This window comes from Sphaeramia orbicularis, chromosome 21, assembly GCF_902148855.1.
Source record: "Sphaeramia orbicularis chromosome 21, fSphaOr1.1, whole genome shotgun sequence".
NCBI classification, from domain to species: domain Eukaryota; kingdom Metazoa; phylum Chordata; class Actinopteri; order Kurtiformes; family Apogonidae; genus Sphaeramia; species Sphaeramia orbicularis.
The window spans coordinates 20,107,304-20,132,474 of NC_043977.1; the positions used below are offsets into that span (position 1 = coordinate 20,107,304).

The window sequence follows — 25,171 nt, forward strand, 5'->3', positions numbered from 1 at the left end:
CATGACATAAATATTCAGTTGTTCCTATAATGTTACAGAATAAGAAACTACCAGGTGTGTAGATTCAGGTTTTAATGGTCAGGGTCATCACTCTCTTCTGTTGGTGGACCGTAGGGATTCAGATTATGTGGGTCACCTGTATAGAAAAGGAGGATTATTAGCTTCATTCTAGAAGACAACAAACTGCTCCGTTAAATGAGCTCCTGTAACCTACCAAACAGTTGAGACAGTAATGCAGCATTGCTAAAACTGGCTCAACGTTTTGTTGCTGAAACCTATTTATACTTCAGCAAATGGAGATTACAACTTCTTGTAATAGCACATTTGAATTGAAATTGTTCACTAATGCTTTGAGTGCAGCTGGTCTGACTTCATCTAGATGCATTTCATTCTCTGCACCCAGAGACTGTAAGGGCAGTTTGCATCAGTGTTACAGCTGCTGCTCATGACATTATGGAGATGAGTGGCATCACTTTTCTCTGAATCTACAAAGAACACCCTCCCCCCTTATTCACTGACACTTTGAATTGACAATATTTAGAATTGTGGGTCTATTTTCTTCCTGGTTTAAGTGTACAGAATACACGAGCTGTATGAGATGGGCAAAAATGAAATCATAGTTTTCTGTGTGTTTATGTGCAATATTAACAGGCGTAAGAAAATGGCACTTTGCAACTCTCACACTATTTGTTTAGAAAATTATAAATAAAGTGTCACTGAGAAACATGCACAATGCAGCCCTTGCGACAAACTGGAATCTTTGTTGAGAAAGATGGGTCTCTAGTAGAGCTGAAGTGAGCCCACATTTTACATCATTACGAAAAGCGGCAATTTACAGTTTCATTGTGCATTTGGTACTGGGCAAAAAATGCAAAACGAATGCTGTGTTTACTTTCCAGGTTTATTTATTATTCAAATTTACATTTGTATTTTTGAGTAGGACACATTTCTAAATGATCACTAGTCAGCATTTTGTTAGCCAATCAAGCAAGCAGACTAAAATAGAAAATCCCAAAATTGTCCATAATAAATACATTATGATTTCCTCTGAACTGTGCAGCCCTACTCTCCAGAGGAAGCGTAAACCATGATTTCATAATTTGGCCATTCTTTCACTTGATTAATCAAATTAATTTGATATATTGCCCAGCTCTAATAGTCTAGGCCCTTCCTATTTCAGAACATGCTCAAGTTCCCAAGAGAACGCTTCACAGACTGAAGATCAGGCTGAATCTGGGATGTAAAGGCTCACGCTACATGAATAAAACCTATTAGAGAGGCCTTTTTCTGCTCATTGTGGTCTGTTTTATACATAAATACAAAATTTGAAGCATCTAACTCACCTTTATCAGGAGGAAATCAAAGCATTAAATTACTGACTTTTATCACATACCTTCTTCATATTCTGTTAGAGAGCTTGACATTCCTGTATTTTCATCGGCAGACATGCTTTGCTCTTTTGCTGAAAGAAATGTTAGACATTGAAAGTAGAAATTCATTCCAACTGTGAAATAATTTAACTGAATGAAATGTTTAAAAACAAAATAATGCCACAACACAAGACATTATTTATGTGAAAGCTGATGCCATAATGGAAAATGACAGCCTTACACATCATATATTTACCTAAATTGGTTATGTCAGTCTCTTCATCACCGCTGAGCCCTGGTTCTGAGCAGATGTCACCGAAGATAAAGCGGATCTTCTCCTCTGCATGCTGCTCATTGGAGGAGCCGTGAACTGAGTTGAGGAGGATGTCGGTGGCGAAGCGAGCCCTCAGAGAGTTCGGAGACGTCACCTTGGCTTTGTCAGGGTCTGTGGGGCCCATCATGGCTCTCCACTCCTCCACTGCATTTTCCTTGGTAAGGACAAGCATCATACAGGGCCCTCTGGAACAAGCAGTGACAGAAAAGAATGGAAGTACAGTTTAGTTTAGTGCATGTGTGATTTTGCTCATTTCTGAAGTGTAACTGTAAAGATGCATGACATTAAGTGACAACTGATGTGAACTTTTACCCCATCCCTTGCTAGTAAACTTCCTGTATATTATATTAAACCACCTTAAAACATGCAGGGACTGTTTTCTTATCTTTTTTGTTCAGCGTTACTGTTTAAATTACAATCGAGACTTAACCCTTGTGTGGTGTTTGGGTCTGTGGGACCCGTTTTCATTTTTTATTAAAAGAAAAATGATGAGTAATTATTTTTTAATTAGTTTTTCCTCTCATATTTTGATTATATTACATTTTAAAAAACTAAAGACAAGGGGTACTTTAATTCATAAATGTGATCTAGCAAAGGCAAGAGGCATATATTAAACATATATACTTTTTATATTGTTTTTAATTTGGATGAAGTAAACGTCTGTTGAGTATTTTCACATAAAATTGTTTGATGTTGAATTAAAACCCCACAAATGCAACGGGTCTACCACACCCACGAGCACTGGCTGAATAACAAAAATATGAACACCACACAAGGGTTAAAAAGATTTCACTTGAGTGGTGGTTTTTGGTCTTAAATTCCCACAAAAGTTGCCGACTGTCCAAAAGGAAGACAGTTTTATACCCAAAACTTGCTATGTCTGCTACTTACTGCATGCATTAGACACACAATATCAATTGCAGTTCACACACAGGATGACATCTTGAAAGGAAATATCTTCTTGATACAGAGAACAATTAAACTACAAGACATACAAAGATCATAACAAATTAGGCCACTTATGTGAGACTAATCAGTAATTAGAACACAACTGGGACACGGTCATTTTTCTACCAACATGCATACCATATTCATCCTAGTTTTAATCCAGACTCAGCTGACTTTGAATAAACTGCCAATCCTGAGTGAATTCAAATCACTACTGTATGCGATGGTCAAAACAAACACACAACTGTAGCTAAAACACGAAATGGTACTAAGTGGCAGCCAAGGTAGTTTCTCAGGCCTAAATGTTCAGCAGCACCCATCTTTGTGCTCACTGTATCAGAGTAGTTGTGTAACAGTGAATGTGAAGGGGCCAATCGGAGCGGAAGGAAATCCTAAAGTTTAGATGTGCAGTGGAACAAGGAAAGAAATTGAGATGGACTTATTGTATTAACCACTCGCCTGAGGCTGTCTTGATTCTAAACTATTACCGTTACTAGTGCTATTACAACTTTCTGCGGCAAGAGAAATTAGGGTAAGTGTAGTTATGGTGTAGTCACTTTGCCTTGCTGCTGTGGCCGTGTCCTGTGGGGGATGAACTAACCGACTCATGAATTCCACCAGCTGGCTGAAAAAAGGCTTCTCCTTGTGCTCTTTGTAAAACTCCTCCGCCATCTCCTTTGACAGAACTGTTTCCTTGAGTCGTGTTACAGAGAACCCACTCCCACGGATCTCATCCAAAATCTCCTCTGCTAGGACGAACAGAGCAGAGGAAATAAGAGGAATGTAAAGATACTGATATTACATGTTCAGTATATGTAAAACTCTATGTACTCCATATGATCAGTGGGAACCTTTGTGCCTCTCCATGGCGTCAGGTTTAATCACTGCCAGCGTATGCTCTATTGGGAAGAAGAAGTTGATCTCTTGTTCTGCCTCTTCATGGCTTGCGCTGCCATGGAGCTGGTTGATTGACTCATTCTCCACAGAAAACTGGGCCCTTAGACTGTGGTGAAGGATACAGGCATCAGCATTACAAGTACAGATTGACTATTAGGTACCACTCAAATCTTGCAGCTCATGGTTTCCAAAAATAATTCCCAGGTGAAGTGGTGTCAAAATTACTGTACTTTTCTTCATTTTGGCACTGGTCTACCGAGATTACTTCCTCCTATGTTAGTAATTTCCCACATTCAAGAAATCTCAGGAACTGGGGTAATCAATGAGAAATTCAAGCAAAGAGAAGCTAAAAGACTTTTCAAAAGGTTGCACTTCTGTTGGAAATCAAGCTGTTATCAAGTAGGTTTCTTCATTTGTGAATGAAAAATATCAGTGCAAAATGAAATCTCATACATGTAGCCTTTATTCACCTGCAAAACCCGACAAATTTAAAAGGAAGAGTCAGAATTCTTCAGAACAAGCTGATAGACTGATAAGCAGTGGAATTATACTCAGGAATTAAATGAAAACTGTAAAGCTTTTACATTATTAATCACACCACAGTGACTTCTAAGGACATACATCAGTGCGTGAATCAGAAGAACCAGATGACTCACCATTCAGGACTCTCCTCTTTGGCTTTATTAACATCAGCTGGACCGAGGATGTTCCTCCAGTGTTGAACAGCTCCATTTCTAACCAGGGCCAGAGCTAGAACAGGTCCACTGTGAATATAGGCACATTGAAGTTCCTTAAAGACTTCTTCGCCAAAGACAGGGATTTTGTTTTTAATGTCTGCAAATAAAGTTGCATTTCAAGCATATATACTTATATGTAAAAAATAGAACAAAATCAGCCCAAAACAAGAGCCTGTTGTTCAGCTACATGAACATAATTTATGTTATTCAGTGATGAAAATAAAATAAATACTCATAATGATGACATGAAAACATAAGAAAATCAGAGAAAAGCATTAAGGTATTTAACTTGGTGTTTTCAGTAACGCATGCATAAAAGGAAGTTGGACAGTAATAGGTAGTTTACCTGTAAAAGATAAAATTAATAACACAAATATTATGAAAATGCACTAAGAATGGTCATTCATTTATGGGCAAAGTTGCTCCTCTCACAATTAAGATAGAATTATTATGAACTGGCTTGTGTTGGATTCCCACAGTTTTAAAGGATATGCGAGTCACCTGGTCATGCTCCGAAGCAGTGCAGGGAAATAGTCCTCCTCAACATGTTGGATGTAAAACTGTCTCACCTGCTCCTCTGTTAACATCACCTCTCTTTGAAGGGCCACTGTGAAGCCTGATTTGTGGATATGAGCCAGGATCTTTTCTGCAGAACCACATATAAGGCATATGTGCTTCACAGTAGTTGATACAGAATGAAAGTACGATAGGCTCATGTATAGTATTACACTCTGTAGTCAGCTACAAGCTCTTATCATATACTGATAACTATGTTTATATAGACCATCTTTGCATGTGTTTCTGTGCATACACACGTCTGTACTTGTGCCTATTTGGCACAAACCCCACCTCTGTTCTCTCTGGCAACGTCAGGACGGATGAGAGCCAGTGTCCTCTCCACACGATCTTCCTCCCCATCCTGCTCTGTTACTGAGGCCGTCCTAAAGTTGGGGAAGAAAAAGGCAAGCTCCCTGCTGGCCTGGTCTCTGTCCTCACTACCGTGCACTGCGTTGAACAGTGTCTGCGTGCCGTATTGTGCCCGCAAGCTGCAGGAAGCCAGGGGGGAGAAAGGAGAGGAGAGCAGATGGTTGCTCGGCTGGTGCTCAACGAGAAAGAAGCATAATGTTTGGGTGTGTCTGACAGAGCAGGCGGGAATATGCTGTTCATCCGCTTTTTCCAGACTTTGGACTGAGATTGTTTCACACTGTTGCAATCAGTCGTACAAAAATAGGTGTCTGTACAAATATAAATCTTAACAAATTCACCCATACAGATGTTATTTCCATCATATGGTATCTACAGTTTTCTCAATATAGCTGATGGTAACATCATCACTCTGAATGGGGCATATGAACAATTTCCAGTGACTAACCTCTCTGGCTTCTCTCTCCTGGCTTCTTCTAAGTCCACCGGGCCAATGAACTCACGCCATGCTGGTACAATGTTGGCCGAGTCAACCTGAGAGAGTACCAGAATATGGGAGGGACCACTGGACATAAACTGCACCAAGTCCTCGAAGCAAGCCTACCATTACACACACACACAGACACACAGAGGAGCAGACATGTTGATCTGATGAACAGGTAAAACCTCTTATGTCAAATCAGTTCCAGTCATCAATAAAACCACATTCTTCTCGATCAGGCTGCACTCACAAACTGAGAAAAAGAAATCCACTTGGAATCATTTTAAAAGGCAGATTAAATAAACATTTTGCTGTGTATGTTTTATTTACAGAATTAACATAACTGCTTCACCTGGACACCTTTTCTCACATATTTCTGAATTCTAATCATTTACTCTCATCACAAACAGCATGATAAGCAAAAAAAAAGGTGCTTACACAGCAGCTCTATTTTGAGCCCCGTGCAGAAATGCAGATGGATGTGTGATGTATTGCAAACTAACTGAAATGATTTTTGCACTGGCTGTGACTGCTCTCCTGCTAGGATGTCTTTTGGAAAGTCAATTGCTCAGACTAACCTCACAAAACATCCAGTTTTCTTTCGTTGGACTAACACGCCAGTCTGTGCAAATGTCAAACGTATCTTCTTGGTATGTCTGTGCTGTGGAGTGTGTGCTGTTTTGTACTCTCATTTATTCCATCCTTTCCTGTGCCTTACCTCTGCTGCTTTGTGCTGGTAAAAATCTCGCGCCTCAGCCTCGGTCAGTGTGCGTTCCTCATGGGCCAGGATCTCAAACCCAGCATCTTGAATCTAGCCAGGGGAGGAATGTCAGTATAATTAATTAATGTCAGCAAAAAGGCTTGAGACAGTGTTAGACTGTATGCAGTGTTAGTCTCTGTGTACCTTCATAATGATCTCATTTGCCTTGCCATGAGCAACAGCATCTGGTTTGATGATGGCAACTGTGTAGGATTTACTGGCAGGAACTACATGAGAAGAAAGCAGCTTGAGCAAGGATCAGTAATGCAGAAGACAACATGTAAAATGATATGGTGAAGGAATAATAGCAGTGACAAAAGTTGTGTTTCTATTGTTTCAAATAGTACCAATTAAGCTTTCTTCATTTTCTGACTGCTGTATCGCAGCCTCCTCCTCCTCTTTCCTTTCTTCATCCAGCGGACTGTCATCTTTAATCTGGCAGTGACAAAGAAAAAAGATACCAAACACAAACAGTGAGTCTATACTCTGTATGTAGTCTATATATCGGGGTGCATATGAGCAAACTTGAGTGAACTGTGCTCGTATTCATTTCATTATCAGTTAATGAGTGTATAAAATATTTAAAAACTGCGAAAGATGCCCATCACATAAAATCCAATCTGATTTATGGAAATTGTTTGCTTTGTCTGGTCTAAAATCCAAACATGTCCAGTTTATTAACACAGAGAAACAACTAATTAATCATCAAATCATTTCAGTCTAGGAATTAATGAGTATGAAAGGGTACCTTTATGTAGACGTGTCTGTATTTTCATTTAAGTGCTCACCACTTTGCGTTCACCACCTTGCTCTAGGACCATCTTCTCCTTGGCCAGTTCATCCACGATTATCCTCTGAAGCAGAGGAGCGTTGGCCCCTCGCAGCACAGCCACCAGCTCCCCACCCTGTCCATTTAATTCAAAATTACATTTAACAGTGACATACAGCAGTGCCTGGCTGCAGATACCCAAAGAAGCAAAAAGGGTTACAGGCACATGATGGAGCACATTGCCAACAATAATAATGCGGGTGACAAAGTCAGAGATAAAAAAATATGAAAAGAACACATACAGAAATAAATATAGAAAGAACACATTTAGAAAAAGGACACTAAGGCAAAAACAGACAGGCCTCGTGGTCTATAAATACATAACATACCCACTGTACTGACAAGTACACACAACACAAACACTCACCCCATAAAACAAGAAGGTGGGCTCACATTTCCCTCGATACTTCTCCAGAGTATCAATGTTGTCTGCCTCAGCCTGCAAAACATAGATACAAACACAATTTAGCCACTGCCACATTTGCAAGCTGCTTTCTTTGCATTTAAAGTCTGGACTTACTGTGGCAAAATGCAAAAGGTCATCGCCAAGTTCATTCTTTATTTTTCGTAGAAGACTAACCACAGCTCGACAGGGACCACACCACTGTTGGTATACATCCACAACTAGAGAGAAAAAGAAATAGATGGAAAGATGCACTTCCTCTAATTAAAGATACAAGAATAGAATGCTGTAAGAAATGTGATGAATTAATCCCAAACATACACTCACTGGCCATAAAATGCACCCTGCTCATACCAGGTTAGACTTTTGCCTTTGGCTGTATAACTGCTGACTCTATTCCATGAAGAATTAAGGCAAAGTGTTGGCAAAGTTTCTGAGAGGTTTTGATCCATACTGACATGTAGCGTGACATTTGTGTATATTTGAGTACACTGAACTTATTCAGATAATGTATTCATCCTTTCATGATGTTTACACCAAACTCTGACCCTACCATCTAAATGTCTTAGCAGAAATTGAGACCAGTCAGACCACATTCTTCTGATATTCCATCTGAATTTGGTGAGACCTTGCGAATTGTACAGTGCATCCAAAAAGTATTCACAGCACTACGCTTTTACATTTTCTTGGGTTACAACCTTATTCCAAAAGAGATTAAAATCATTTCATCAAATTTATTAAAAATAAAAACATAACATATACACACACAGTATTTGCTCTAGACGTTGTTGATGCATCTTTGGCAGCAATTACAGCCTCAAGTCTGTTTGAGTATGATACTATGATGGCACACCTATTTTTAGGCAGTTTCTCCCATTCTTCCTTGCAGAATCTCTCCAGCTCCATCAGTTTGGATGGGTGTTGGTGCACAGCCACTTTCAGATCTCTCCAGAGATGTTCAATCAGGTTCAAGTGTGGGTTCTGGCTTGGCCACTCAAGGACATTCATAGTGTTCCTGAAATCACTGCTATGTTATCTTGGCTGTGTGTTTAGGGTCGTTGTCCTGTTCAAAGATGAATCTTCGCCCCAGTCAGAGGTCCAGAGTGCTCTGGAGCAGGTTATCATCAAGGAAGTCTATGTGCATCACCGCTTTCATGTTGTTTCCCTTGACCCTGACTAGTCTCCCAGTTCTAGTTAAAAACATCTCCACAGCCTGATGCTGCCACCACCATGCTTCACTGTAACGATGGTATTAGGCAGGTGAAGAGTGCTGCATGAATTCCCCCAGAAATGACACTTGTCATTCAGGTCAGAGAGTTCAACCTTTGTTTCAGCAGACCATCACTCACACTGGCATCCAGCTCTACGAAGAGTCCTAGTGTTTCCAAACTTCTATTTACAGATGACAGAGGCCAGTGTGTTCACTGGGACCTTCAATGCTGCAGAACTTTTTCTGTACCTTTCCCCAGATCTGTGCCTCTATTCACTCCTGTCTCAAGAGGTCTACAGACAATTTATTGGACTTTATGGCTTAGTTTGTGCTCTGACATGCACCTTCAACTGTCAGACCTTATATAGGCAGGTGTGTACCTTTCCAAATCAAGTCAAGTCAACTGAATTTACCACAGGTGGTCTCCAATCAAACTGTGAAAACATCTGAAGCATGATGAGTGGAAACAGGGTGCACCGGTGTTCAATTTTGAGTGTCATGGCAAATGCTGTGAATACTTATCTACATGTTATATTTTTGTGTTTTATCTTTAATAAATTTGCATAGTTTTAAACAATTTTTTTTTCACTATGAGTAATTGTGTGTAGAATTTTGAGGTAAAAAAAAAAAATTTAATCTATTTGTCATAAGGCTGTAACACAAGAAAAAAAAAAAAAGGAGTGTAGCACTTTGCAGATGCACTATATTGTCAGCTTATCATTCTTAGCTGACACGGATGGCTCCTGGTGTTGTGTTTTGTTGCCGTAGCCAATCTGCTTCAAGGTTCAACATGTGTATTTAGTGATACTCTTCTGCATACCTTGGTTGTAACCAATGGTTATTTCAGTTACTTTTCTATCAGCTCGAACCAGTCTGACCATTCTCCTCTGGCATCATTAAAGAATTGTCTCCCAGTGAAATACTGCTCATTGGATCTTCTCTCTTTTTCAGACACCCAGGATTGGTTGTGCATCAAAATCCTAGCAGGTCAGAGGTTTTTGAAATACTCAGACCAGCCCATTCAGCGACAACAACAATGCTACTTTTCTTCCCCATTCTGATGCTCAATCTGAACTTCAACAGATAGTCTTAACCGTGTTTACATACCTAAATGCACTGAGATTTTGGCATGTCATTGACCTATTAGATATCTGCATGAGCCCGCAGTTGAATAAGTGGCCAGTGAGTGTTTAAACTTAACTGCACAATATGTGACTGCACATTACAAACTGATGAACATGTAACATCACTGAATGACACACATCCTTTTAAGATACATTGCTCAACAAGTCACATTATTCAGAATAGTATTAGTATTATTTTCTTAAGTCATTTTAAAATGATACCATTCCTAAATTTTTTAGCAATATTGTTTGAATTGAATTTAGACAGAGCAAGTCTGCAATTATCCCTGTGAACACGGAGGGGCAGCAGTATACTATAGATTATGGTTGGACTGACGGAGCTTATCCTCAGTCTCCTCTCATCTACAAATTTGAACTCAGTGTTGGACAGCGATGCTTAGTACTGACACATAAGTATTCAGTTGTGAGTTGGTGTAAGTTGTACCAAGTCGTACACTACTTCTACTCTTACCCGTTAAACCTTTAGTTGCGAGCATCTCCTCCCATTGTTCTTGGTTCGTGACAGACGTCTAGACATAAAAACACAAGATTTATGTAAAGGTATGAAGAGAAGTAGAGGAGGGCTAGTCATGTCGTAGAAATAAGCTTGTGTTTTCCCAAACCTGCAGGCTGGCCTCCTTCTTCTTGCCTGCCATTTGAGAGACAAATTAAGTAACTAGATATATTTAACTGTTATGCAAAGCGACAGGTGATATTAAATTTCATATGCGAGCTAAAATGCTAATTTTACGTTTGCTAACGTGTCTGCCGAGTTCTCAGACTCAGCTCGCGCATGTTTGGACGCATGGTTACCTAGCAACGGCGCTTCAATTTCCGGTTTATCTCTCGTTTAATGAAAGCAATTTCATGACATTAAAATATTAGCGTTAGTAAATGCCAGAGTAGGTCACATCTTTTATAAATTACTACAGTTCTGTTGCTGTTTTTTGTTTTTTTTTTTCTTTCTCAGAACTAGAACGTATCTAGCAGCTCACAGCTTTTCACTATGAAGCCTTCAGGCAGCGCTGTTACAGCCTAAAATCCCGTACACTACGCGTATCTTAACACTATCCGTTTTATTTATTTATTATTATTATTATTATTATTATTATTATTATTATTATTATTTTTTTTTTTTTTTTTTTTTTTTTAATTTTTATTTATTTATTTATTTTTTATAGATGTTAAATTGTATGTACATTATTTTCCTTGACAGATTTTGGTAGCAATGTTTAGAAAAAGGAAAGCAGCATGTCTCAAACATATGTCTTGCAACATCATAAAAAAGATGTATTAATTTCCCCTGAATGCAGTATTCAAAAAAGAAATATAGATTTTTTTTTTTTTTTTTTTGCACTACTTAGCCTGTGTAAGACAGCACCAATGCACAATGCATAAATGCAAATGTGCAATATTCAACTCATATATGTCCCTAACTGCATCAAAATAACATTTAAATTAAAAAAAATAGGCTAAGTAAATGTGAATTCACCATCTGTACAGAGTAAGCTGGTCATTATTATTCTCCCTTCTTTTGACACCCAACACAAGTCTCCTTGTAAACATAACATTTTATTTAATAATGGAAAAGGTCCTCCATAGCAGAGATCTGTCCACATACTCTTCACTCATGAATTTTAACAAAATGCTGCACTTAATCAGTTCGGCTCCACAGCCTCCACCCTCCGAGAGCAAGCCCAGAATGACGGCCAATTAGAGTGATTTTTTAAAAGGACAAATCACAGTGCTGTGACAGTAAGTGAGTGAGAGAATTATAAAAAAAAATAGACATTCAATAAGAGTGAGTCCCTTGATGCTATGAACACAGCTGCAGTTTGTTTTTTGCCCAGTGTGCTGCATTTGCCATATGACATGTTTCTATTACTGACCCTGTGTCTTACCCTGAGCTTATTATGCAGCCAGATGGGAACAACAATCACTTCTTTTCCACCATGACAGCTGTGACAAGGTCCTGACACGGCGCTTGCCTGCAGAAATAAGACTCATAAAGTAGCTAATATGCAACTCTGTGTATTTGTGTCTCCTTTAATCAGTCAAATTTGAGAAAATGATTGCTTTTGTTGTGTTTACTCAATGACAAACACTGATTTAATGTTTTTGTCCTATGTGCCCAATTTAAATGTTGGCCTAGGTGTCATTAACTGCCTTGTGTAATAACTACTCTCCAGCTGACTCTGCCGAAGAGATGTGCTGCATCAACCTGAAATGCAATTTTTCTTTCCAAAAGGAGTTTACTGACAAAACACTGGTGCTATCTCATTTATACCATAAAAGCTGAATTGATCATTGAATCAATATTGTACATGTTTAGAAGAAATGTAAGTCTGTTGCACTGCATATGTCCCATTTGATGGTGAGTATTTTTGTCTGTGTGTTTGTCTTTACATCAGGAATGTTCTTCAGTATTTGGCAGCGTCAACAAAACGGGAGCAAATTGGTTTTGGTTTTGAGTCAAAATACTGTCTGACTCATTCAGATTATTCATACAGCTGCTGTCAAACTTCTATGTACTTGTCGGCTTGAGTTATATCTCAGTTTGAAAGCTTTTTTTATGTCCTTAAAGAACTATGTTTCATATACTTCTGACAGTATAGTACCATTCAAAGAATATTCTTGAAACTAGAAGGACACTCAGAGAGGGTATGTATCTTCCAAGGCCACATATTCCATATATAAGCGATATATTGTTGTTTTGTTTGTTTCATGTCATCTATTATATGTAGAGAGCCTGCCTTGGAAGAGCTCTGTACCTCCTCTGCATTGAGATCCACATGATTGAAACATCATAACTCACAAGGTTTGAGAAAGAATAGAATGTTTCTGATTGAGTTTCTATTGTGGATTTCTATCATTTACGTACATTTTGTGCACAGCCTCACCAAAAAGAAAGTCTCCACCTACTGTAGATGTTGGAGCTTGAAGTAACTTATTTAACCCTTGCTGATGCATTGAGCAGGTTCTCATTTCTTAAACAATCATCAATTTGCTGTTTATCATAAAAATTGGACTATGGCAGGGAACATCAGGCTCATCAGGTTTATGAAAGTGTGGTTCAGGAAGAATGAAACGTCGTTTTCACACATGGATTGGCCACCACAGAATCCAGACCTGAACCACATTGATATTTGGGATGTGATAGAGAACACTCTTCTACCCCCATCAAAACAAGATCTTAACAAAAAATGAATGCAACTCTGGGCAGAAATGAATGTTGTGAAATTTACTATGACATTTATTGTGAAATTTATTGCAGCATGAATAATACTGAATGTATCTAGATATCCCAAAGGTCATCTAACAAAATACTGTGTGTGACTTTAAATTTTTTAATGAAACTGTGGATGTAAAGAATGTAACCTTTATTTTGACACTGTATTAGGTGGTATAACGGATGCAACAGTGAATATGTCCTGTAATTAAAGCTAAATGAGGTCTTAGTCCTGTGTCGAAGTCTTTTTTGTGTAAACATACTGACTGGCATATGTGAGTAACCACATAAACTCTATGCCATAGATAATACAGGCAGTCAGGGTTTTTCCCAAGCTAATGGTAGGGTTACTCACACACAATGCCTTTTTTGATATTTGACTGAAAACTAATTATTTTAATAACGATTCTGGACTTATATTATTACAGTAATTAGCAAACGGCTCAAAGAAACACAAAACACAACCAAAATGACCATGCTCAATGCTCACTACGCTCAATTCCAGCTTCACAAATGACAGGAAACCTACCATTTTCACTCTTTGTTTGGGCAGATATTTTGAATAATTTGGATACATGTAGTGTATGGAAAAACCTCAGCAGTTTTTTTCTGTTTCCTGTGTTAGTCTCATAATTATAGTGAAATCCATGGACATGTAAATAACATTTCACCACCAACCCTCAGCTTAATTCCGAGAAACTTACTTAATTAGTATTTGCATCTAGTTGTTTGACTGACTTTGAAAGTCTTTGCCTAAACTTGGTTACCATTGGCGACTAATGTTAGAAGTTATTCTCAACAGACATTCAGTCCCCATTAGGACTTAAAGACTGCATTTACCATTTACCCAAGTGAATTGTCGTTAATCTCCCCCCTGTGATGAAAAACACAGAGGATTTGAGGCTATGACAGCACCGCAGATTAGTTCTCATTAGCTCATCTTAAGCACAGAAGTCATATATAAGCCTCATCACTTCATCTGCCTTTTCTTTTTTGGGCCCTAAGGACTATACTTGTTTATTTGGAAATGTAGAAATCCAGTATTGTTTGTATCTTCATTTCGGTAAGGATATGCTGAAACTAAAAACATGTAATTTTTTTTTCATTGTTTACTATTTGTCTTCTCAGCTGTGAGATGCAATGTACTATTTTTTATCAGATAGTGAAAGGAATGTGACTGTAACTGATGAGGGAAGTGTCCAATTTTGAATTATTTGATAAATAATGAAAAAGTCATTCACAAATATAATGAATATCATATATTTTAGAGGGAAAATGTCAGAAAATAAAATTGAAAAGTGTAGAGTGATTTTGTTCCAGACCAACTGTATACAAAGCAGCTGAATTGTGTGATAAGATATATTGCTTCTTTTCCAAGAGGGCACTGTTGCTTCATTGAAACACCCCTCTGCACACATATAAACACACGCTCTGCTCTGTGAGTTTTTCTAATAGGGGGAAAAGTCCTGTGCTTTCAGTATGCTGGTTGCATGCTTATCAGCTCCCGCAGGCCTAAAACTTATCCCATAAGCAATACAGCAATTGAATACAGAATAGCTTAATTTTTTTGCTGGCATTTGTGTTAAAAAGTCATGGTGTGTAATGTTCAATATTGTCAAACTGAAAGAATTAGAAACACTACTTCATGTGACTCTTTCAGCAGGCTGTGTTGAGCATTTGCAGTTGAGTGATACGCTGCTGGATGTAATGAGAAATAGGCCCAGATTTATAGCTGTCAATATTTCTTTAAGCTAACTTTCTGTTTTTCTCTGCTATAATGTCATCATACATATGGGGAAAGCTGAAAACGTGATGCTTTGTTGCCTTTTTGCAGCGTTCAGGGAAAATGTACACAGAGTGAAGGGGAAATAGTGTGAGCCAGAGGGGGGTTCAGAGGAAGTGTAGACAGGCAGTCAGTCAGGCAGTCCTGTATACAGACAGACAGTGATAATGATTGACTGTCAGTCTGTAGAAACAGGAGGGAGCTTTCGTTCCCTTTTCCCTGACAGGCGGCTGTACCAGTGACAGAGGAAGCCAGTATGGAGGAAGTCATCTGCATCTAAATAAAGACCGCCAATGGCTTTGTCAGAGTCCATTAAGCAAATTGCCATATTTGATAAATGCATCTACCATTTCTTTTTGCAACCCATTCGTACAAAACAGCCTGAGGCAAAAAGGCCTCTTGTGTGCTCCTCGAAACACAGACAACATGCCATGAGATGTGAGAAAAAAAAAGATCCCACTGGAATATTATTTTGATGCAAATTCTGATTGATTCATACATTGTCTGTTGCAGAGATATGAATGGCTCCTATCAGGCTGATAATAAGGGAAAATCACTCTGGGAGACATGAACCTGTTCTGATTATAATGGAAAAATTATTTTGAATAGAAATGACCACTGTTATCTGTTGTTTAGTTGGTTTTTTTTTTTCTTAATTTACACATGTAGAAAAGTTGCAGTTGCAGCACACTGCAGCTAGAGTGTTAATATTTGAGCAAGCTGTCTATTTTTTGCTTTTCTGTTGAATTAAAAGTGTGAGAGCTTGTCTTGTCTGATTCTGTGGCATCATTAAAGGAAGGTCTCTGTTATCTGTCAAAGCTAAAACAGCTCTGGGTTAATAGCTGCAGTCACCCAGTCTACATGTTCAGCTCTGCTGCCTCCAAAAGCCTCATCTCCTACATCTGCAGCATGGTCATGCTGCTCCTCAAGCAAACCATGTTAGTTGAATAGAAAAGCTGAAATCACAAACATGACTTTTTCAGTTGCACATTTCTCTGTCTGTTTTATGTCTTGCTGCCAGTTTCTCTGTATGCATCATATTTTATGGTGTTTTGAAGGTAAAATCGATAATACCCATATGTAGCAGCCTTTGTGGAATCCTGGGCTGATACCAGTCTTTGAAATAACTACTCATAATTAATACCAATTACTGATTTTTTTGTTTCTTATTCCCCTATATGTGCCAGGAAAACAAGTTAATATTCATTATATAAAAGCAACTGGTACAAATCTGAACACATTGCAGGCCTCGATCAAACTATTTATGAATAAGCACAGTCAACCACACACATTTATGAAACCAATATGATGTAAGAGATAATAAACATCAGCCATTGCTATTGATGAAAGTCATCTTACTTGCTGAAGGCCTTTGACAGTCAACAAGACTGAGTTATATTGATGTTGAGCTGATGTATTGCTTCAGAGCATGAAAACCACTGCCAAATGTTAAATTAAATCAATTAAATTCAAATAATGGGGTCACATGTAAAGTACAGTGAGAAGCGGAAGGTTATTACATAACTTGTTTAATGTATCAAATGCTGTATTGAAGGAGTGATGTTGAAAACTTACTCTTCTCACCTCCCAGCCTGTCATCAACACCCCCTACGAAGACATACAAACACTATCAGAACCTCTGAGAGATTGGTCCACTACCACAGATGTGCCTTCAATAGTGATAATGCTGATTCAAAGTGATACCTTGTCCTGGTTGGAGAACAGAGAGCCTGGAGGCAGCAGTCATAGAAAAAGAGAAGAAAAACAGACGAAGTCAAATCAGACCTATTAAGTGGATTACGAGTTATCTGCAGCACAGCGTGTAATTGGTTTTGTGTTATCGTTGCAACGTCAGATAGGTGCTAATTGAAAAGGCAGTTTATTAGTGGGTTGACAGTCTTCTGAGGGTAAGAATGTGGTTTAAAGGTCTTGTGTCGGATAGCCTCCCAAATGATTATAGATAATAGACTGCTTCTACAGAAGCTTGCAGCTCTCTCAGATGTAATTCCCCTGCCAGTTTTCTGCTGATTTCATTCTCCTTTGCCTGCAAGTCTTCGGAGAATAGAACTCACTTTAGAGGTAATAACATGTTTCCCTCTGATGTTAAGATTTTATTTATTGCATTATACAGTACTCTTCAGCATTTTTTATAGCTCTGCAGGGCTCTCATAATACCCGAATTCATACAGAACGTACTTGACCAAAGTAATTTGTCTGTAGTCAGGGTGAGTCACGGAGCAAAACAATCAGCTGCAAACTCTACACTTCTTCCAATCCATCTTGTAGATTTTTTCAAAAGGCTACAGACAGAAGATAAAGTATTATTGTACAAATGGTGCTTTTGCTTCATTCATTTATCCTGTCTGTCATCTGAAATAAGTAGGTCTTAACACAGATATAATGTTAAAAAATGGCTGTGAACGCTGCCAAGTCTTTTGATTTTTGGCATGCAGGCTTTGCGTGGCAGTAGCTGGTTTACTATAGTTTGACCTATCTGGCTAGTGATGAATTCAGATGGACAGGAGTGCTGCCAGCTCAGCCCAAAGTGGAAATAACACAAGCTGCATTGTGTTTACAATATTACCATGCAAAGTAAGATAGTTTTATCTGTAGAAGAATGGGGAAATATTTGTAAATCACAATGGATAACAACCCTTTCCCACACCTGGAGGGAATTTGGGTGGAAAAATATTATAAGATTTGTTTTATTACCCCTGCTCAGAAAAAGCATCAAGGGGTGGGAACTAACCGTTGGAGGTAATGTGGGTCAGCTGTAGCTAATCACTACCATGTGCAAAAATCAAGTTATTTTGGAAGAATATCCACAATTGTTTGGAATCTGTACTTAAGATCACAATCCCATTTGATGCTTTAACACTGTATATGGGAGCCATGACACAGAACATTCAAACTAAAGGAGACAAATATGTAATGAGAGCACAACTTATTGGAGCAAAATAAATAAATAAATAAATAAATAAATAAATAAAAATAGGATAAAATTATAGAAAAGGATAAATTTATGGAAATGTGGTCAAAATGGACTGTATATATCACCACACTAAGGCCAGATTTGACTTGACTGGAGTTGACAAGTTATAACTAAACCGGTTGATTGTACTGGAGCTGAAACTTATGTGGTTTTTGGAATAAGAATAATGAAAATAAGGGGGAAATGTGACATCTTTTTGTTCCAAGGTATGTTTTAACAGAATATAACAAAAAAAAAAAAAAAAAGGGGGGGGGGGGGGTGACTTACTATAAGAACAGTTGTCTTTGTTTTGTTTTTTTAAACAGAGAACTTAAAATTTCATGCTTTACCATTGTTGATTTTTAAACATGGTATACAAATGTGCTATTTGTCTATTGTAAAGTATCTTTCCAAGTTAAAAAAAATAAAAATTATGAAAAAAAAAACCAAAACAATGTTATCATGCTCTCTGATACTTGTATTCTCTGATAACAGTGGTCATAAAGTTAGAATATGTACATTAAATGTTGAATGGCTTTATAGATTTAAAGGTAGGACTTTATTTCTGACAGTGTACATATTTTTGCTTTCATATTTTTCATGTAAACTTATGTGAACCCCTGTAAGGTTACTACACTCAGGTCTGACCATCTGTTTGTGTGTCTGCAGCAGTAACTAAAAAATACAGCACATTTATAAAACTTTACTCAAGGTAGGTCTGTTCCATATCTCAGTCCTCTTAGGAGATGGTCTAAAATTCTTCACCATCTGTAGATAGGTCACTTTTTGACACAAATGACACATGCTGCATGATTTTATATATATATATATATATATATATATATATATATATATATATATGTATATATATATATATATATATATATCTCAACATGATGAAATTTTCACTGATCCAGATGAAGATCCAGAACTGAGAGTATGTTTTTATTTCTAAATCTGCCATATTTTATGGGTGGTTCCTGAGCTCAGCTGTGAAGATAGGAACTTCAGATTTGGTACATGATCATTGTTCATGGTCATTGTTCATTCATTCTTTTTTCTGTGAAAGACTTGTTCAGACAGTATTGACACTGATATCCAAGTATGAAGGAGCTGATCTCATGTACTTGTACAGCGTGTCTCTTTAAGTGCATTCACAACTCTGAACAATTATTATTCTCTCTGGTTGATGGCCAAGGCCTGCCATCAGTGGTTGTCTAGGTTTTCATTTACGTGTTTTCTTGGATTATTTGATTTTAATGTTCAGTGTCTGAGGCTTCTTTGTGTCTTCTTTGCCTTTTAAATGTCCATCATGTAAGACTTACTGGAATTTACAAGGATCTATTTGCAGACATGGAATTTATCCTTTTTTTCATTGGTGTATCGCCACCACAAAAAATAAATAAACAAACAAATAAATAAATAAATAAAATAACTTCAATAATTTTTGTGGTTGTTAGTTACCTTAGAATGAGCCATTAATACCCAAGGTCGCCACCACTATTATTCTGTAGCCTCGAAAAAATTCCTTTTCTATTTAATCCAGCATTGAGGTATTTTACTGTCACTTACAGAACAGAACATTTTTACAGCCACTTTACATAGCGATGAGGGGGTACTCAGTCAGTCGCAACTTAATATCACACTCTTAATCTTTAACGTTTTAGGACCATGTGAACCATTTTCACATGTTACTTTGTAGTTTTGATTAGCTTTTTATTTATAGTAAATCCACCATCAGTCACTCAAAATTAAAAGATGTAAACCACAAACTTAAAGAGACTGAAGAGAGGGGGTTTATGGACATCAAATAATTACTCAATATATTATTCCTGAGCCACAATAAGGTGTATATTTCTATTTCTATTTTTTTTTTTTTTTTTTTTCTCAGTTTTAAGCCAAAACACATACATGTGTCTTAGACTTATTAAACTTTTAAAGGTTACAGTGAACAGACTGAATTACACCTAATAGCCTAGCAACTAGTGATAAACTATCCATGAAGTGACAGTGTAAAATACTGTATTTAATCTAATTTTCGATCCATTTATAATGAAGACGTCAGAGGGAAAGAGTGTGAAACACAAAATAGCAAAGGTGTCAAATCTATGTCACCATTTGTCCTTGTTATATGTGGCAGACATAGACATTTATTACATCCCATTTAGAGCAAGATCCAATATATTGAATTTATTCAAAATATTCCACAGGCCTAAATCAAAGCAATGAATCGAAGAAAACATCTGAGGTTCTGCGACCCCCGTCTCACACTGTCGAAGCACTGCAGCCAAAGGGATATTTTTTGATGATGACTGATACAGAAGACAGTTTTAGACATGCAGAGAAAACCTACGGGATTTCTCAGAGGTCATGCAACCTCATAATAAAGTTTCTCACATGAGCTATAAATCCTCAGACTGCTGCAGATGGTGCAAAACAAGGTGTGAAAATGTAACACGGAGCTGTGATCTTTGTATCTAAAAGCAGAGGGAGCAAAAATGTTTAACTACATGCTCAGCCTCGGTCTTTCATCTCTCAGATTTTCATGTCTTTATCGGCGGTTTGTGCTGGAATGTTGGAACACCTAAGAAGAGGTTCACTTTGGCAGAAGAAATGTCTACTTTCCAATGTCATCTTCAACTGACAACATCTTCCCCTGAAGAAACTGAACTGTATGTGGTGTGGTGTTCACTTTACACAAGAGGGCTATTCAGTCTCAATTGTTTTCAGGTATTTTTTTTGCACTGTTTGCTGCTGCCTGCTTTTTCAGTGTTGATGGATGCAGATGGGGTGCCTCTAGTCTGGCTGTGAGGAGAAGAAATGCCAAAGAGGCTTGTGCATCTGCTGCTGATGCATGCGGCGAGCTAGCATGCATTATTCAAAGACTGAATGCAGTAAAGATGATGCCTGACTCACACTCGGAGGACAGCCTGCCATCAAGAGTTCTTCTAGTCAGCTGTTTTTCAAAACCTATACTTAAATAGCAAAAGAGAGCTTTCACTTAAGGCATTAGTAATGATAGTGCAATTAAATCCTACCTCCTGCTGGCACAAAAACCAACATAAACATTCAAACTAAAGCAAAAGGCAGAAAAACACTGTCGGTGAACTTGTGCTGTTTCTGTGTCTTCTCATATATATTGAAACAGGGCTGCAGCTTAGTTTCTGTTTACCCCAGAACACCAAGGATCCTCTCACAATCTCAGCAATAAATGTCAGTTACCTAGTTACCAGGCCATATATGTGGAAAAGTGGTGGTTAATTGGATTAGTGTTGTCTGTAAAGCAAACTGGAATTGATTGTCACATTCATTCTCATTTGTCCTGGTTGCTTTTATCGCCAAATTGTGTTTCCAGCACAGCTAACATCTGAAGGCTGCGATAGTCTTATTTGCCGCTGAAAGGTGTCCCCTATTCTCCATTAATATACCAAATAACGGATGATTATTGAAATGCTTACATCTCAAATTACGGAGTAGAAATGGCTAATAAAATAAGACTGAATGCATTTAAGACGCATTCATTCATCCCCTCTTAAGAAGCAGGCTATGCACAGCGTCTAATAAAGCCATCTATCTCTAAGCTCATATATGAAATGAGTCATGAAACCATATTCCTTCCAGAAGCTATTCATTCTGTAGGTAAACAAACATCCTGATATACAGGTACAGCTACTCTGAAATACACAATATATTGAATTCTTGCCAGGCTGCTGTGGTGCTGTTTTGCAGCTGTAGGAAGAGAGATGAACCAACACAAGCAACAAGTAATGAATAACAAAAAGATTTCATGTGAACAACTGGGATGCACCGTTGTTGTGTCCCAGGATGCACCTGGAGGAGAAGTTCTCGTCTTATTATCTTACTTATCTCCTCAAAATGTTAAATCACAAAATGAACATTGGGTGTTTGACAGGAGAAAAAGATACTGACTGAAAGAAAATGTACCCAAGGCTATTAAAAGGTTGTTGTTTGCCTGACAAATGGGTCAGTTATTGTGTGCTCATATTTGGTTTTGGGATAAAAATACCGCAGCATGATTGGCTGAAGGTCAAGAGTGAATACAAAGAGTGTGATTAGTTGAGTAGTTTACATGAGTGGATCCATTTGCATATGCACCTTCTGAAACACAAAAAGATTTTTCCACAAATATGTCATGATAATATTTGATGGTGTGTAAAATTTAAAGGTATCTAAAAGGGTTTTTTTCCACTCCTGTATGTAAACAACTTCAGTGTAAACTCTGTTCATGCTCTTTGGTGTGAACTTGGAGCTCTATAAAGGTATTAAAAGAAGGACAGTGGTTCTAGGTGTCCTTCATCATCACACGGTGGTACTGTTACACTACTTGTTAAAATCACTGGTAAGTTTGTGCATTAAAACTGCCACTGCTTTGAAGAATCAGACAAACAGAGTAACAAAATAGAAAAGCACTTAGTCCCCCCCACCAATCACCACCAAAATTTTAAAATTGAATCATTTGTTCCTTGTGCCAGTATCAACATTTACTGAAAATTTCATCAAAATCCTTCCTTAACTTTTTGAATTATCTTGCTAACAGACAGACAAACAAACAAACAAAAAACCTCCCCCTCTGATCACCACCAAAACGTAATCATTTGTTCCCTGTGCCAGTATCAACATTTCCTGAAAATTTCAGCAAAATCCATCCACAACTTTTTAAAGTTATTTTGCTAATAGACAGACAAACAGACAAACAAACAGATGAAAACATTACCTCCACCATTCCTTGGCGGAGGTGATGAGGAAACAACCAGGTCAGAAACCATTCATCAGTCAACGCAAATGGAGACGGATCAGTCACACCTTGAGGAAACATCCAGACAGTGTTACAAGGTGAACTTTAAAATGAAAGAGAGGGCACCCGGAAACACCTGGAGGATGAGATGAAGAAGTGGGGCCACACCTGGAACATGCTGGAGAGGCCATCCCAAGACAGGACAAGATGAAGGAAGGAGACTGTCATGGCTGATGCTCCAGGCAAGGTTATTATCATTAACGAAAACTAACGAAATGACGAAAACTAGAATTGTAAAAACATTTTTGTTAACTGAAATAAATAAAAACTATAATTATATAAAAAAAAGATAACTAACTGAAACTGTATTGTGTGTTTACAAAACTGACTAAAACGTATAAAAATTCTGGATAAAATTCCCTTCGTTTTTGTCTTTGTCAACGTCAGATTGATATAAAGTTGATTTATTTCCCTCAAGCAATTTTAGTTGCTGGCACCATATGATATTTAACGGTCCGTCACTTCTTGTCACTTGTGGTTTACAGTCGTCTTCTGGTCCCCACTCTACCTGGAAACACGGAAACTAAAGTTGGGAGAAAGCAGCAGAGTCCTGTCTGGGATTTGTTTGAATTTGACAGTGAAGAAGATAAAAGATATGAAAAAACTAAAACTAAACTAAAACTAAGCATTTACAAAATAATGAAAACTAATAAAAACTAGCAAACCTGCTCTAAAAACTAGTTAAAACTAACTGAATTAGAGAAAAAAAAAGTCAAAACTAAATAAAACTAAACTATAATGAAAAATCCAAAACTATTATAACCTTAGCTCCAGCTGGAGTTAATTACCATGGTTTGAAAAAACATCTTTTACCTGCTCATTGCTTAGGCAGTAAAACTGACATCATATGCATGTTGTTTTGCTGAGCTTTTGCTTACCCCACCTTTAAGAGATCCAACTTTTATTTATTCTCTTTTAATTTCTTCCCTTTGACTCTTTTGTCTGGTGATGAAGTGGTGTCGCTGAAGATACTTTTTATTCAGTTGTTTTATTTGGTATTGATTTATTGCTCTTATTTTTGTTGTTTTTAATTGTACAGCTTTTTATGTTTTTAATCTATACTTGTATTTTATTCTTTTATTTAGTTTATATCTATTCTTCTGTATTTTATTTATTTATATTTTTATTATTATTATTATTATTATTATTATTTTTTTTTTACAGTTGTTCTATGTCTTTTCATCTATTCTTGTATTTTACTTTGTTATTTTGGTTTTTATTTATTTTTCTGTACAGCACTTTGGTCCACTGTGGTTGTTTTAAAGTGCTTTACAAATAAAGTTGGATTGGATACTACTGTTAGGATTCATGTTCTTATCCAGACGATGGAGGCACCAAGGTGTTGAGGATCTGGATATTGTAGCATTAGAATGCTGTTTGGATATCTATCCACTGACATCTGCCAAACATTTTTCATGAAACCTTCAAACCAAAATCTCACAAAAACAGGCTCTTTGACTGAAAGGGTCACAGAGACTGTTTGCCAGCAACAACCCACCCGACATCTGAACTGTCCTCAAAGGCATCTGTGGTGTTTGGGTTGGTTTTCATTTTCTCTGGTGAATCCACTGTTGTAAGTTGACAGTATTTCCTCTTATGAACCCATTATGAAAACAGTTAACTGCTCTGAGCCAACTGAAAACAGACACAATATTTTTTGACAACCGTTTGTATACAAGGTGAATCCAATGCTTTGTAAATAACATTTTGAAAATACTGATTTCAGCACACTGAAAATGGCAGGCTCAGGGTCAATCTTGGAAGTAAACTTTAAATCAAAAATAAAAACACTAGCTCTAAATTATCAGCATTTTTTCCCATGTTTTTTTTTTCTTTATTTCGATGGTATTTTTGTTTTCTATTGATGACAATAGTTTAAACAGAGTTAAATGTTATTTAAATGTTGTTCTTTGTTGGTATTATGTATGCTCGTTTTGATGTTTACATTATATACATTCTGAGTCCATTGTATTTTAAACATTTCCACGAGTCTGTCTGTGTTGTGAATACAGTGAAAGCAGTTCTGTGTTTTGTGTTTAACTCATTGTCAGCAGGTTCCTGTTGTGCTTTAATTTCTCACTATAATCAGCAATGAGTCCTCCGTTATGGGTAAAGGTTGTGTAATTTCTGGACTAAAGTTTTAAAACTCAATATAGCAATAATCTAAACTAATTTATTACTTTTATTTACCTATATTTTTACATTTGTGATTTTGTATTTGGACACAATTAAACATGGAATAAGTACCTGCAAAACATTTGGATATAAACTTGAAGAGTCATGAGAATCAATGCAATTATGTGAATGACATGTTTTGGTTCGACAAACAACAGGAAAAAGAGGAATAATTATGCT

General features: G+C 37.4%; 1 protein-coding gene across 1 annotated transcript; it reads right to left on the bottom strand.

Annotated features, from left to right (window-relative positions):
• Positions 1 to 5: 5 nt before the first annotated feature.
• On the bottom strand, positions 6 to 10,820 carry nme9 (NME/NM23 family member 9). The gene is made up of 17 exons (XM_030125358.1): positions 10,641 to 10,820; positions 10,490 to 10,547; positions 7,801 to 7,904; positions 7,648 to 7,719; positions 7,240 to 7,356; positions 6,799 to 6,886; positions 6,596 to 6,678; positions 6,410 to 6,502; positions 5,659 to 5,810; positions 5,136 to 5,332; positions 4,788 to 4,932; positions 4,206 to 4,313; positions 3,504 to 3,655; positions 3,254 to 3,398; positions 1,627 to 1,889; positions 1,394 to 1,474; positions 6 to 136 (listed from the first exon to the last, which is right to left on the bottom strand). Exons 1-17 carry the CDS (start codon positions 10,671 to 10,673, stop codon positions 72 to 74), a joined length of 1,956 nt encoding a protein of 651 aa, XP_029981218.1. The 5' UTR covers positions 10,674 to 10,820; the 3' UTR covers positions 6 to 71.
• Positions 10,821 to 25,171: the final 14,351 nt, after the last annotated feature.